The 15,380-nt window shown below is 44.0% G+C and overlaps 1 protein-coding gene across 3 annotated transcripts in view; it reads left to right on the forward strand.

Annotated features, from left to right (window-relative positions):
- The window catches only part of LOC126048080 (alpha-2-macroglobulin-like), a 41,904-nt gene that overhangs the window by 8,589 nt on the left and 17,935 nt on the right, over positions 1–15,380 (forward strand). For 2 of the 3 annotated variants that reach the window (XM_049822567.1, XM_049822570.1), the window contains 14 exons: positions 2,114–2,282; positions 4,203–4,287; positions 5,002–5,125; positions 5,845–5,959; positions 6,095–6,204; positions 7,083–7,244; positions 7,522–7,749; positions 9,437–9,500; positions 10,747–10,889; positions 11,251–11,400; positions 11,622–11,792; positions 12,515–12,614; positions 14,005–14,131; positions 14,409–14,637. In XM_049822567.1, the coding sequence (XP_049678524.1) occupies positions 2,114–2,282; positions 4,203–4,287; positions 5,002–5,125; positions 5,845–5,959; positions 6,095–6,204; positions 7,083–7,244; positions 7,522–7,749; positions 9,437–9,500; positions 10,747–10,889; positions 11,251–11,400; positions 11,622–11,792; positions 12,515–12,614; positions 14,005–14,131; positions 14,409–14,637 (1,977 nt within the window). The remainder of the gene's footprint in view (positions 1–2,113; positions 2,283–4,202; positions 4,288–5,001; positions 5,126–5,844; positions 5,960–6,094; positions 6,205–7,082; positions 7,245–7,521; positions 7,750–9,436; positions 9,501–10,746; positions 10,890–11,250; positions 11,401–11,621; positions 11,793–12,514; positions 12,615–14,004; positions 14,132–14,408; positions 14,638–15,380) is intronic. The other variant, XM_049822568.1, reaches the window with a different exon arrangement.

The raw sequence follows: 15,380 nt of genomic DNA on the forward strand, positions 1-15,380 counted from the left end.
TCACTCTCTCTTCCCCCCCCAGCCCAGCAAAATTCCAGAATAGAGCTGCAGACCTGGTGGGCCACTGACGGTCTGTGAAAATTTGGAGAAAGAAGAGTAAGAGAGTGTGTGATATGGGATAGCAGGTGGAGGAAGAGTATCTCAGAACTACCTCCTGCTGAGGCTCTCCGATGAGATTGTAGAACAGGTCCCTTCCCTTTCAGTGAGGTGATACTTGACCAAATACAGGAATTTCATGAAAGGATTTCATGAAATCCTACCCACTGCCTCCAGAAATCCTATATGCCTTTGCCTAACAAGCTGAATAATTTCATAACCTTTTTGTGTGTGTGTGTCAGCACCATGAACGGCTTCAATTTTAAATCACTAGGAAGGCCATCCTGCGTTTTCAGCTCCAGCCTGTGAGGCACAGTGTTTGTGCTGTTTAAGCCAGCCTGTATAGGCCTTGTCCTCCGCCCCCACCATCACTTCTCCCTTCCTCAGTTGTCCTTCTCAGTCCAGCACTGCCCTTTGTTTGGCTTTCACAGAGGTCTACGAGGCAGTCTCGTAAAGTGGGAAACTCATCTGGCAGCAAATTCACCATTTTTCTCTAGGATATTTTTCTCGGCCAGATCAGATCTGCCGGTGCAGTTTATTTACCACATACTTGCACAAAATTTGGACTGGCCCAAAGGAAAGGGTGGCAGGAGTGAAGAAAGGTGATAGCTTAAAGTCAGCAGTGACAAGGAAATAAATATTCATCAGTCCACACCTCAATGTCACTAATTGATCGTAGTCAGCCACAAAGACAGAAGTTAGTATGAGCCTATTATTTCTGAACTATTATCCTGACCTTTTGCTTCTGTCATTTAAAAAAAAAACAAAAAACAAAACATTTCTGAAGAAAAACAAACAAACTGACTTTCAGGCCTTCCCTATAAATACATCACAGAAATGGCAACAAATTCACAAGCCCAGCTGTAAATATTTTCTTGAATTCCTCTTCCCGGGAAGCCCGGTGGTGTCCCTCACAATAAGTGGTGAGCTTTTCAGCAGGGTTGAAACGTGGTGGTGAAGAGGATTTGGTCAGAGCTGTGGGATGCATTTTACTGACTGTGCCTTCCTCCCACCATGCTTCTTGGGAGGAAGGCCCCCTCTTCTGCCTCCTGACCAGTGACCTCCAACTGGGGGATGTCATTCGCATCCCCTTTTCCCTAAGCCCTGAGATAAAATCTCAGTGAAGTAAATGCACACAGTCACATAGCTGAAGTCACATACCTATCTAGAGTAAATAGATTTTTGGTGACAACCAAGGTACAATGCAAAGAGCAGGCAGAAAATGAAAGACTGGAAACATTAACCACCCTGCTGAGGAGCCTGGAAAGGGTGCATCAAACTACACAGCACCACTGTGCTGGTTCAGTGACTTCTACAAGAAATTTAGGGCTGAGCTGATGAATTTGGAGCACAGCCTATTGATAGTCAGTTCATAATGAGCAATACTCAGCTGTAGTAGTGATGAGAATTCAGCTCCAGCATTAGGAACAGGGACAGACAAGAAGGGAGAGCTCCTAGCTGGATGCACATATGTGGGATATACTTTCCTCTGTTCCTGTCCCCACTCCCCTGCCCCACCACAAGCTGTGTACTCACACATGTACATTTCTCAGTCCCATGGGTAGAACATGTGTCTCATTCCTCAGCAGATTATGCACTGGTATTCAGACAGTCTCTATTCCAGGCATGGAAAAAAATCTTTTAGCAGGCTCTATAGCAAGTGAAGGAGACTGAAACTTCCCTCCTTTCTCCCTGTGCTCCACTTACTCCTGCTATCCATCTCGTTGTCTTGTCACCTTGCCAGTCTTTCTTTCCCAGCTTCCTGGCCCCATCCTTTGTAGGCGTGCAGGTGGGTACAGCTGAAGGGGAGACAACACAGGACCTCCGGGGTTAAAAAGCTTTCTTGCATGCTAGTTATGCAGAGTTGACAAGTAAGTGCTCACAGAACCTCACAGATTATTGAAGAATTACAACTAGACATTCCCCAGCTGGGATGTGTATGTACTGGGCACTCCACTGCTCTGTCCCTGGGAGCCTCCTGCACTGTCTTGTGACCTTGAGTTATCCCAACCCGCAGGATCCCCAGAGGAACCGTGTGTACCAGTGGCAAGAGGTGGAACTAGAGACCGGCCTTACGCAGCTCTCCTTCCCCCTCACCACAGACCCCATCCAAGGCTCCTACAAAATAGTTGTGCAGAAGAGCTTCTCGTCCCATGTGGAGCACTCCTTCAGCGTGGAGGAGTACGGTAAGGAGAGGAGGTGTGGGCTGCAAGTGGGGCTGACAGCACTGCCTTTTACTGTGACCTCTCAATTTGGGATTTCCTGGGAATGGCATGGAGGGACTAAATACCTAGGCAATGGGGTTCAGAGGGGCTGACCCAGAAGGTGCTGAGTTTCAGAAGTAGTTCCTCACTTTATCTGCAACCTACCTGAGCTTGTATTTGCTCATAGTGCTCTTGGAAGTACAGGCTCTGACAGGCTTCCTAGGCATGGCTTGTGGCACCAATTTCAGCTGACTTTTAGTTGCTTTTCAGTCCAGCAGCTTGTTGCAAGTAGCACTAGATACGGAGTAAAAGATGACAATATTTTGGTGACTCTGTTTTGCCTCTCTCATCATCTACATCAGTCCTGTTTCTCCACTTGTAGTCCTCTCTTTTTCCTTGTTTCTGCAAAAGCTTAGAAAACATGTTTGGTAGAAAACTCCAGTTTGAGGAAGAACACTCCACAAATGCTACAAGCAGATGCAAACACTGTGGTAGTGGAGACTGAGTAAGGGGAAATGTGCTGTCCCAGGGAGCGTTCTAACCCCCAGTTCTGTAATAAAACTTCTCAGGTGTTTGTAGACGTGTACCCTGGCTAGGCTCTGTGCCTCCTTGAGGAGGCTGCTCGCCTTGTGCTCTGCACTCCCAGGCTCCCCCCCGGCTGTACATGGAGCCCAAATGACCCAGCGCATTGCTCAGAACCTGCTGTTTCTGGAATACGCAGGGTGCGACCCAAAGAAGATGATTGTCACTGAAGTTCATGGGAGCTGGGTTATTTGGTTCAAAGTCAGGCATGGTGGCTAGTATGAACACGGTGAATAATTTGAATGCAAACCAGGTTATAGGCTTTGGCCTGCCATGGTGACAGACAGGCTGTGCCTCCTCCCACAAAGAGCATTCTGATTGTCACCCAAAATCAAAGATGTATGTCCCTTTCTTACCCTCATACTAAACTGGTTTTTCTCTTATTTGTTCCCATGAATTTCCCCTGTTGCTAATTCTCTTACAGCCTTTTGAGGAAATGTGCTCTAGGGTTGAAACTTTGAGCTTTGCCTCCCATCCTAGAGGCAAATTTATGTCTAGACTGTATAACCCAGGGTTGCTTTCCAGTACCTGGGCCTGGGTGTGCACGTTCCCTGCTCTTATTTCCTTGCACTGTGAAAAAAACCTCAGGTGCACCACCTGGAAGCAGGCCATTCCGTGCTTTAGTCCAGTCCCAGGCTTGACTAATCAGGGGCTTAGGGTTGCAGGATGCAATATGGGAAGAGGGATGTAATTTAATACTCAGGAGCAAAATACACCCTTTACTTGCCACCCTTTATATTGGGCTTTATTGCTGCCTTGCCCCCGTGAAAATATAGACCTGAGAGTCCATGGCTAGATTCAATAGAACTGTTGGGACATGCAGGACAGTTTCACATGCTACGCATCAGTGAGCCTAACAGCAGCTCAGGATCTCCAGAACAGTAAGAAACAGCAAAGAGAATCAATGATTCAAGCCGTTTCAATGTGGTAAATTACAAAGGCAGTGAATGTGCTGCTGCTCCAAGTCTTAGTTGAAAATTACACATTGTGAAACATGGAACACAACACACAGGACCAGTGCGTCCTTCTGAATGAGCATATATAAGGGATCTACACAGCTGTCTGGTGCCAACGGGATCACATGAGCACGTGCTGCAAATGAGGGAAGGTAAGGGCTACAGCCCTCCTTAATTCCCTTTAAACCCAAACAGTGGCGAAGGCTGAGAAAATCCAGGGAAGGAGTAGCAGAGCTGTACTGAGGACCACAGAGAGGTGATAGTTCCTGTGAAGACGATCCTGGCTCTGCGTTTGGGTTGCTGTGTAGTTAGTACACAGCTCCCCTTCACTTTTCTCATATCAGACTTTCTCTCTCCCATCTAGTGCTGCCCAAGTATGAGGTCCTGGTGAAGCTGCCCAAGATGATCACTATTAAGGACGAAGAGATTCCAGTGTCCGTCTGTGGTTTGTGAGTCATAGAGCTGGAGCACATCTCTTATGCTTATTCTTCTCTCCTCCTTTCTGCTGAGGACTGAAAGAAGACCTGGGGAAGGCTTTTCATACTTTTCCCAGACACCTAGTACAGGCTTATTCCACCTAATCAATCCTGAGCCTCCTACTTGGCCTGAACAGTCAAAGTGAAGGGACTTCTCTACGTTCCTTAAAAGATTATGCCAAACCAATCTGCAGCTCTCTCCTCCCAGTTTACTGTACATTTTCTTTTTTTGTCTTTACATTTCTTCAGTTAAAGCTTTTCTGCCAATCCTGAACCCTCAAATACTCAGAGATTCAGATCAGACATCTGACAGGTGGTGCAAACCCAGTGTTCTCATTTTTAACTCATAAATTGCTCCTCCTGAGCCCTTGGTTGCCTTTCTACTTCTTCACTGACCCTTTGGCAGTTTGTGATACTCCTGGCTTAAATAATTTTCTACAGACAATCTTTTTCTGCATTCCTGCAGAGACCTCCCACCTAGAACAGATTCTAATGGATGATGGAAGAATCTCACCATGGAAATGATGGAAATGTAATCACTAGAATCATTAAAATATCAGATTAGTCAGACTTTAAGAAGAAATATTAGCAAGGCATCCACAGAGGTCTTTAAGGAGATGTGTCTGAGTGTGACTCTGACTGACTGTCTCATCATCTAATATATTGTTTAACACTTTGCAATTATAGGTACACCTATGGGAAGCCTGTTCCTGGTTTGGTGAATGTCCAGGTGTGCCGGAAATTTTCCCATTCTTCTTCAAATTGTTATGGAAAAGAAGCAGAAGCGGTGTGTGAAGAATTCAGTAGGGTGGTGAGTCCCAAGATTAAAATGTAGGGGTCTTTCTTACGGGTAATAGGCAATGTTGTCTAAGGGAGGCCAAATCTGTTACTGTTAGGAGATAGTAAGACATCAGAGATAGCACTCTGTTGGGGTGGGGAGGGAGCAGATGTTCTCAGAGGAAGGCATTCTTAACAGGTGAGTCATTAAACTGGAAACAGAACTGATGAAGCTGAAATCCTGACCCCATTGAAACTAGTGACAAATCTCCAGTTAGCAGCTGTGAGGTCCCTGCTATTGATCCCCAAACTGAGAAAAGAAGCTGTGAAAGAATTTTGTAACTGTAGGAGGGACTGGAAGGGAGCAAGGAGTGAAGAAGATGAGGAGAAAACAAGAAGGCAGTATTGTATATGGGTCAAACACAGGAGAAAGGAGAAAGGGCAACAAGGAAAAGACTGAAGACTACAGTAGAAACAGGTAGAAAAACAGAACCAAGGTAGGAGGGAGTTAACAAGGAAACCTGTGCATGCCTTGGAGGACTGAGTGTCAAGTACCTCACAGAACACAGAACATGTGTGAATGAAACACTAGGAAACAGGCTGTAATCAAGTTCTGGTCTTGGAGACAACCCTAGAACATAAGGCTGGGATTTCATGAACAGAAGCACGTTGGGTTTGGGGTATCTTTTCTTGTCCCACAAGGCACCAGATTTGTTCACAAAATTCCAATTTTCTCTCCAATCCCCTGCTTAGGCAGATGCTCGTGGGTGTGTTTCTGGTGTAGTAAAGACCAAGATCTTCCAGCTCCAGCGCAGGGGCTATGAGATGAGCATTGAGGTGCAAGGCAAGATCACAGAAGATGGCACAGGTATGTATCACATGGAGATGGCACAGTGACAGCAGGCCATAACAGGAGGGCCTGGCAAAGATGAGGAAGGTGGAGTAGCATGTCTAGAAATGCTGCTATTCATTAATAATCCCTCTTTACTGTGCTCTCTCTCAGGAATAGAGATGACTGGAACTGGCTCCTGTGGGATCACATCCATCATGAGCAAAATCAGCTTTGACCTGCTGGACTCTCAGTACAGACCAGGGATCCCACTCTTTGGGAAGGTAGGGAACTTCTGAGACCCTGGACAACAAATGACGTAGCAAACTCGCAAGTGCACAATCCCATCAGATGGAATAGCAGTGTGTGCAGACAACATGGTCCACCTTCCTCTGCCTTTGCACAGGCAAATGAATTACTGATAGTTGGGGCACAGATGGCACAGGCACATGGCCCTGAACCTCCTGGCAGTCAGCCCAGTACAGAATAGAAGGCCCATTGTTCTGACACATGAGAATAACATCAGGGAGCAGCAAGCACGGGCTATTCCACAAGGAAATGTTATCTGTGTGCAAAGGGTGACCACAACACAGGTAGGCGTAGTGACCTCATCAACAAGGGCACAGCCCCACAGTACCCAACCAGACTGAGCAGAGCAGGGGTGGTGACAGTAGCAGGTTCCACCAACAGTCCAGTGACCACCAGACGATGTGAGGTGATGAGTCAGGGCTGAGCTCATCTAAGGAAGTCCAGTTAACCAGATGGGAACAGCTGGGAAAAAAGCTGGGTGTAGGTCTACCTCCTTTAGTCAAGGACTGGGCAAGGCACAAGCCTGAACTTAGAGTTCCTGAACCAAGAGGCAGATGATATGTGGTGGAGGTCCCAAAGGAGGCTGGCCAGGGGAGTTAAAACTTACTGAGGAACTTAGGGCCCTGACAGATAATTTCCCCAGGCTGATCAAATTGCTTTGCTAAGAATTTTCTCAGTTGCTGCCTCAGACAACTCAGGACTCACCTCACACATTCCCACATTCATGTCTTTTGTTCTTCTCCATAAAGAAACATCCTCCCTGACAAGGAGGAAAAGAGGGAAGAGGTTTTAGGACTTGGGAATTGTTTGCTGTTTCTAGTCTAAAACTTGAAGTTTGTTTTTGCTCTGTCAGGTGAAGCTGGTAGATGGCACTGATGTTCCGATTGCCAATGAAACCATCACGATTTCTGTGGATGGAGACAAATACAAAGGGAATTACACTACAGATGAGCAGGGACAATCCTGGTTTTCCATAGACACTACCACCTTCACACAAGCCTCCCTGGAAATCCAAGTGAGTGGCAGAGACAGGGCAGAGGCACTGGGGTAAGCTTCTGTCTCTCCGATCAGTAGGGGAAATATCTATCCATGGGTTATCAGTCTTTCTGCCAACTGGAAGATAAAGCAAGTTTCTTGGCAGGTCACCTCTCTTCTCTGTGTCTCCTGTGCATGTTCTCTACCTTATTCTAAGAATGGGAAATATAGAACATACCCAGAGTTTTTCTGTGGACTTTCATGTGACTCGTTACCTGGTTTTGGTCAGCTATGAACTTTTTATTCTTCTTTATCAGGCTGATCATAAACCTGAGCTGAACTGTTATGACAGTGACTGGATCACACCTTCATATGAGCATGCCATGCGTAGAATAAGTCGGTTCTACTCCCCCAGTAAGAGCTTCCTCAAAATTGAACCAAAGCCTGAGACATTAAGTTGTGGCTCCCCCACGGAGATCCAGGTGCACTATATCTTCACGCCAGAGGCCATAGGAGAGCAGAAGAAAATTGTCATTTACTATTTGGTAAGAATTATTTGTGGTTACTTTGATCTATGGCCACAGAGAGCACCGTGGCACATACAGCTACGTTCCATCACGAGCAACCACAGCACTGCTCTATGGTCAGTCCTTAGCCAGTAATGATAGGGAGAGTTTGAAATGGAAAGTGTTGCCTGTGACAGTGGGGTTTAAACACATTTCCGTAATGTTTCTCATGTTGTCTTCTGTGTGCAGACTTGGGTAGGGTGTACGTGTTTTATTAAGAACAAAAGAGAGAGAAAATATTGATGGAGAGAGCATTGCCTTGGGCACAGCCATACAAGACTCTCATTTCATAATGCTCCACTCCCAGTTTCCCCAGTTCCAAATTCTGGTTAATATATGGTCACAGCTCAGAAACCAGCACCCTACAAGAAGATGAAAGATGAGGAGGAAAGCTGTCTCCTACTCAGTTTTGTCCTTTGGTAGTCATCTGGCCAGTGAAACTAAAGCAACACTTCTAACTACAGTACCGGAAAAGCCCAGTAAGCTTAGATCTTAGGTCATATATCAGGCAATGATGGAAAGTTTGGGATACCACAGTAATTGGAACAGACTATAACATGCTGGCACTGAGAACCATGAATTGGTTTATTGGGGAGGAGAAAAGAAGAGACACTAATTCGGCTGTGACCGAACAATGACCTATCAGTTTCGCTTGGGAGAACAGGAAGAATCAGATGAATATTCAAATAGAACTTCTTTCCCCCTAAATTTATTTTTCTGGTTATCCCACTTAACGACACTAGCAGAAGAGATGAGAGTAGCCTTGGAGAGCCAGAAGAAATCAGTGGAACAGACACTTCTGTTCTGATGGATTGTACAGAACATCAGGAGGGACTTGGACTGAGATTACAAAAAAGAGAATAGAAACCTGTGATAGAGATGTCCATGTGCTTACTTTCAAGACTGATAACAATAAATTGAAGCACAAGATTCCTGTTTATCCCAGTAGCCTGGGAAAGCTGGTCTTAAGTGTATACATACAGCAGGTAACCAAACACTAAGGAACTTAGATTTTTATAGGTGTGGATCCCACACCTTGAAATTAAAATATGGTGCTATGGAATAGATATCCTACATGGAAAGTAATTGTATAAAAGGCATTTTTGACTGTGAAAAGGGAAACTTTTTCTAGAAATGAGGAAATTAGAGGTAGCATTCAGGCTGTTGCTTACTGCCTGACTTCAGATACCTTATTCAAGCTCTTATTTACTTACAGCCTGTGCTCTTCTATTCCAGCTCTGTGTGAATTATGAAATTAATCCTGATTAATTTTTGCTCCAGACTCTTTCACAATGCAACTGAGAGTGGAATGAGGAGAACTTTTGATCTTCAGTCTGTTCCAAATTGTTAGAAATGTGCACATGACCCCCAAACTTATGTGTGCTCAGAGGCAAAGTGCATTTGAACCTGATCTATACATGCAATATGTACAAAAGGGAAGCCAGGTTTGACCAATGAGGAAACATTGGTCCTCTTAGCAGTGAATATTTCTGTCTCCAAAGACCCAGTAAATTCCAGTCTGGCACTTGCTTAGTATCTTCTTGGGTTTGCTCACTGTTGGCAGTGCTATTCGTACTCACACTCTACAGTTAACCCAGTGAATGTTCATTCTCCTTCCCTTCAGCCCTGGTAGCAACAATTACAGGAAGGTTTCTCTGTCACACAGGTGATGGCCAAGGGAGGCATTATATTAGCAGACACCCATGATCTGACTGTGAATCCTGGAGATGGTGAGCAGAACTATGCATTTTTAACATCTCTGATGATAATTTGGGGGAAGGGGGGAAATAGAGAAATTATTTCAATTCAAATATTTAATGTTTTAATTGAAATACATTTTCAAAATTTAATCTTTTTAAATGAAGTGGCTTGGGATAGTTTTGGTTTTTTCTGAGTTCTGCCAGGTGCTATTTTTTTTAATGAGAAAATTTTATCAAATTCAACAAAAAATATGCATAACGTTTTGGTCATGTTCTCCTCACACCAACACTTTCTGCTGACCACTCTACGCTATCCAGGTTGTGGATGCTTACCAGTGTTGTGAGACTTGTGTACAGTGAGCAGGAAGAAGATCGTGTCTCCTTTTCTTTCTCCATCTCACTTTCCTTGATTTTTGGAGTATTGTTTCTCCCTTATAAGCATGCAAACATATGCATACTTATATTCTAACCAATACATTTGATTTTATTCATATAAATGTCCAAGCGTTACACATTTGAGTAACTGAGACTGGTTATGATGCATCTTTAAAAGTCTTTCGGCAATGAGACCAGGGAGACATTTTGGAAGTCTATGAGAAGGAGTTGCACTGCAGTGGGTATAAATAGTATATGCAAGTAAAAGACTTTGAGTGCTGTGTGTTCAGAGAAAGTTCTGTATCCTCACTAGTAGCAGTGACTAAACTAACATGCTGGCTCATATCAAGAGATGTTCTATCACCTTGTTCAGATCGTGACACGAAGCTCAGGCCCCGCTAGAAAGAGTCTTTCAATATAGAGGGGCATTTTCCACTGCAGTTGGAGCAATAGTTTAGTGTTCTAGTTAAATGCTTGCTCAGCAGTAACTTCGCAAAGTTATTCTTTCAGCCACTCTGCAACCTTGACTGCTGCCACCCATTACAACAGTCCCTCATTTCTACATTTTTTCCCTCACCCAAGTTTTGTAGACTGCAGAAGATCTTGGAGCTTGAGGAAAAAGGGGGTTGGGAACATCAAGAAATTATGCCAGATGTTAACTGGGGAGAATCTAGAAGGCATGCTGAGGCCCACCAAACTAATCTCATTTGGCTATGACACGATCACTGTTTGAATGCAGGTGTCTTCAGGAACAGCCATAGTCTTCAGTCACGTATCAGTATTCCTGCCCCTGCTAACTAAAAATGTTCAGCATGAATGAACTTGACCTTTTTATCTGGGGAAGGCAAATGTGTATAGTGGAACTTCTTGTATGTTGCTTAGCCTTTTTTCTCTCTGTTAGCTTATGGGACATTTCAGTTGACCCTCCCTGTTGAGGCGAAAATTGCTCCCCTGGCACGGATGCTTGTGTATACCACTTCACCCAGTGGGGAAGTCATTGCCAGTTCAGCAGATTTCCAGGTTGAAAGTTGCCTTCCCAATAAAGTGAGTATAAGTCAGGCTTTATGCAACCCTTCTTTGTCTTGCGGCCAGTAGTTGTTATGAGTTCCAGAATGGAGGCAGAATTCACAACAGCTTCATGAAGTGGTCTGACCAGATGTTGACTGAGGATTAGTGACTGAAACTCCAGAATAAGTTACAAAGCCATAACTATAAAAAGTGGAGCAAGACAGAATAAGAAAGAGAATCACTCGTCATTATTAATTACATTGGTCAAAGCTGAATATACGTTAGAAGAACTGCAAGGCACTAGCAGAGCTCAGTTCACAAGACTAGATGCTTCAGTATAATAGCATGTAACAGCATCTGGAAAAGTGGCTGCTTTAACTTCCTCCTGGGGTTGCAGGTCAGACTGAGTTTTGCACCCAAGGAAGGTCTTCCTGCCTCCAACACACGCCTGCAGCTCCATACCTCACCCAGGTCCTTGTGTGCCCTCCGTGCTGTGGACAAGAGCGTTCTCCTTATGAAGCCTGAAGATGAGCTCTCCCCCAGCTCTGTAAGTCTTGGCTATTTCTGGTAATAAGCAAGTACAAGAACCAACTAAGTACCTATTAACACCGCTCTAGACATGGATGGGGCCATGTATTTTTATAGTTGCATTCACTATGCTTGTTTTTTAGAGGCTGGCTTTTATCATTGGACTGTTGTTAGGTAGTGTCTGTGTCCCTGTAAATGCTGACCTGCCACATTTTTCCCTGGTTGTTTGCATTTCCCCAGGTGTATAATCTTCTCCCACTGAGGGAAATCCGGGGCTATAGCTTCAAGGACTACTACCTGGAAGAAGACAATGTAAACCCTTGTGTGTCACTTGACAACATATTATTAAATGGATTTGTCTACATACCTATTTCTCCTGACGGTGAAGGTGATGCCTATGATGTTCTCAAAGTAAGCACCAGCCTCTCATTTTAATTTGTTATTCCTTTTTGGAATTCAGTCTCCTCTCCTCTTCTCACCTGCCCTGAGGGCTTTTTAGTGAACTTTGCTGTGACATTGCTAACTTTTGTACGCAAGACAATAACCAGGCCCAGGCCCTGCATCTATGCAGCCTATCATTGGTACCTGAGTGCTTTTCTGAACAATTAAGACTTTGAAAGGTCTCCTCACTGCTAGTAGAGAAACCTGCGAATGGGCTCAAGTAAGGAAACAGTCTTGAGAAGTGACCTCTAGTGCCATAACATTCGAAACTCTTCCGCAGTCATGCACATTCTCCCTCTGCCTGGTGTAGATAGGTCTTTAGTAAAGTGCCAGTTACTTTCACAACCCACAAACCCACCTATACACATCTAAAGAGTCCTGCACAAGACTTTTTGGGTAGCTTCAATCCAATGCTTTTCACACATGTCATTTTCACCCAGGCAGATGTCCCCAGGGTAGACCTGTGGCCTTAGTTTTCCATCTGATCATGCCAGGATTTAGCCTTAGAATGAGTGAAACATGATAAAGCCTCAACATCTGGGTTGAACCAGTCTATCTGGCATTTATATACAAGTATTTGTTATTCTGATTGATCCCAGACTTAAGTACATCTATTCTTGACATACTAGAAATAGTTTATTTTCAAAAGTGTGTTTGCATATTTTTTGTTCTTCTTTCTCTTTGTTTACTAGGAATTGGGCTTAAAAGTCTTCACTAGCAGCAAGATCCATAAGCCTGAAATCTGCCAGCATTACCCAGGACACATGATGGAAAGGAGTTACAGTGGTTCTAGTACCTGCTTCATTTTACCTCCCACACAACTATCTAAAATTTACCACCCTCCTTCTTTCATTCCCTCTACTTCTTTGAATATTAATTACACCAGGCAGATCAGATTCTGTTCAGATATGCTGGTCTAATTCAGGATCACTCCCCTCTGGACTCAGTCCTGAAATATGAAATTGATCCACCTCTGCCTGCTTATCCCCAGCTAGTCGGATGTGCCTGGCTAAAACCATGTGTGCAGCAGAGATCCTGTAGGCACTAAAAGAGTCTGCCAGCAGAAAGCAGTGACTTTTTTCTATCATCAGATCTGAGTCCAGCTATGGAAACCTTAAAAAGGAGTCTCTACTTCTAGGTAGTCACATTCTAGCAATAAATAGAGGAACAACTAGAGCAAAAGGGGGGCAAGACAAATGAGAAGGTGGTACAATTTTGTGGGTAGATATTTTACCACTGGGGGCTAAGAAATTTGGTTCTGTTCCCAGCTGTCCCACTCACATGACTATAAGAGGCTAGGTAGGTCACATCACTTCTCTGCAGCTTCAGTGACTGTGAAGATAGTATAATGATACTACTTTTTTTTCTGAATAGTTCTGAGATTGAAAAGTCTATATAAAACACTCTCACCTGTATCACTTCCAGTCACTGACTTTTCTGGTGCAGTAGCCCAGCTCCTATTAAAAAATTATGGCTTTTTGTCTGGTGATAGCTTCTAGCCTTCTATTCATAACACATGAGATCTTTGGTTTTGAAATACAGGATTTGTCTTCAGAGCATTGCCTGAGACAGCTGGCTGCTTTGAGAAGACGTAAAGTCTTCTAAGGCTGATGGAAAGCCTTTCACAAGCCATAACACTATGCAACACTGTGAGAAAGCATCTCCCTGTTCTGGAACCATTTATTTGCTAAGGGCTGGAGATATAAAGCCCCATATTAATCTCAAAAGCATCTTAGATGGAGGAGGGGAGGGCTAAGTGTGGTTTCTGTTTCTGGTCATATATAAACATGAACAAATCTTCAACCAAATTTATTGAGCTATGTGCAACTGTAATATCTGGAAGCAGTAAGTTGCACATTTGACTCCATATTGCAATAGAAATGTACCCTCAATAATATCAAGATACATGGCTCTTTTGGCACTGCTGGGTTTGCTGGCAGTGGGGGAAGAATGCTCAAACCCATCCAATCTCTGTAAGAGGAGCAGCAACGTTAGAAAAAATGAAATATTGAGATGACAACAGAGAAATACATTTGTTTCCAGTGGCCAAGGTTTCAAAGTTGTTCTTTCCATTTTAAAATTTTAGCTAATAACCACTACCTGGAAGGAAAGTATCCTCCTGATTTAGAATGGAGTTTGACAGATCTTTTCTTTTCTTCCTGTCCTTGAACAAATTTGCTAGTCACTGCATTGAATCTGCTTGAAGATTTGGACTATGAAATAACGGAACATATGGTTTCTGGCAATCCTGTGGAGACCATCCGGAAGTACTTCCCTGAGACATGGATCTGGGACATAGTTTCAGTGAAGTAAGTCTCTATGGGAAAGGAAAGTGTGGTCACTGGGGCAAAACCTCGGAAGATATTTAAACCTCAGTGGAAGTATCAGTATTTCAGTGAGGAGGGGTACTTCTAGTAGACAGAGGGATTTTTCAAGGTCACTAATTATAGGATGAACATGCAGAAGCCAGTGCCTGTATCCCAACTGGTCAGGAGTTTGCTGTCAGCAGGTCTTGTTCAGTAGGCTGAGAAAAACATAGATGATCACCAGAATATAACTGAAATCTTGCTCTCCATCCCTTGCCAGCTCTGAGGGAAATGCTGATCTAGACGTGACCATCCCTGACACCATCACCGAGTGGAAAGCCAATGCATTCTGCACTTCGGCAGACACGGGCTTTGGCCTGTCCCCGACAGTGTCCCTCAGAGCCTTCCAGCCCTTCTTTGTAGAGCTCACCATGCCCTACTCTGTAGTGCGTGGCGAGTCCTTCACGCTGAAAGCCACCGTTTTCAACTACCTGACCGCCTGCATCAGGGTAAGAGACGTATACAACTTTGCTCAGTCTGACAGGTTAGGGAAGGCGACAATGGGCCACTTATAACGTGGTTTCCCAAGCCAGATGACTGATCTCTGACTATAATTTCATATAGGTGTATGTATGTAGGAATTCTTGGTATATTTAATGAAAGAAGAATATGTTTTTTCCAACAAAGTTTTGAAAGCTGCATTTGATTCAGAACCTAAAGCTCTGCTGCTGAGGCCCACGGCCTTGTCATCACAGATTTATGTCATTGTCCAACAGAAATATGAAACTTGGGTTAGCCACAGACCACAGCATGATTGCATACCCACATGGAAACTCCAGGTTCACCAGGGTGGAATACAAGGTTCACCGTATTCAGCCTTTAGTCTCATATCATATCAACATCTCACAAGTATCACACCAGATTTTCTGAGATATGCAGACTTCCTGTGATTTACTGCATCTGCCCCAAAGACACTGAGCAGAGCTATATAGCTTCACTATTCTTATCTGCATTCTTTCACCAACAAAAGAGACAAGAGAGAATTTGGGACGTCATTCGAACAAAATCTCAATCACCTTTGCTCAGTTTTTTATAAATACAGATTTTTATTCTGAAAGGAATGAAGCTGAAACAAGGAGGTGCACTGATCCAGCCATTCCAATACACTCTCATTTGTTTCCCTGTCTTTCCTGTTTTTTTTGCTATTTTCAGGTTCCTTATTCTACTTTCCCTTGTTCCCTTACTAGCTTCC

The sequence above is a fragment of the Accipiter gentilis genome, chromosome 18 (assembly GCF_929443795.1).
Source record: "Accipiter gentilis chromosome 18, bAccGen1.1, whole genome shotgun sequence".
Classification (NCBI taxonomy): Eukaryota; Metazoa; Chordata; class Aves; order Accipitriformes; family Accipitridae; genus Astur; species Astur gentilis.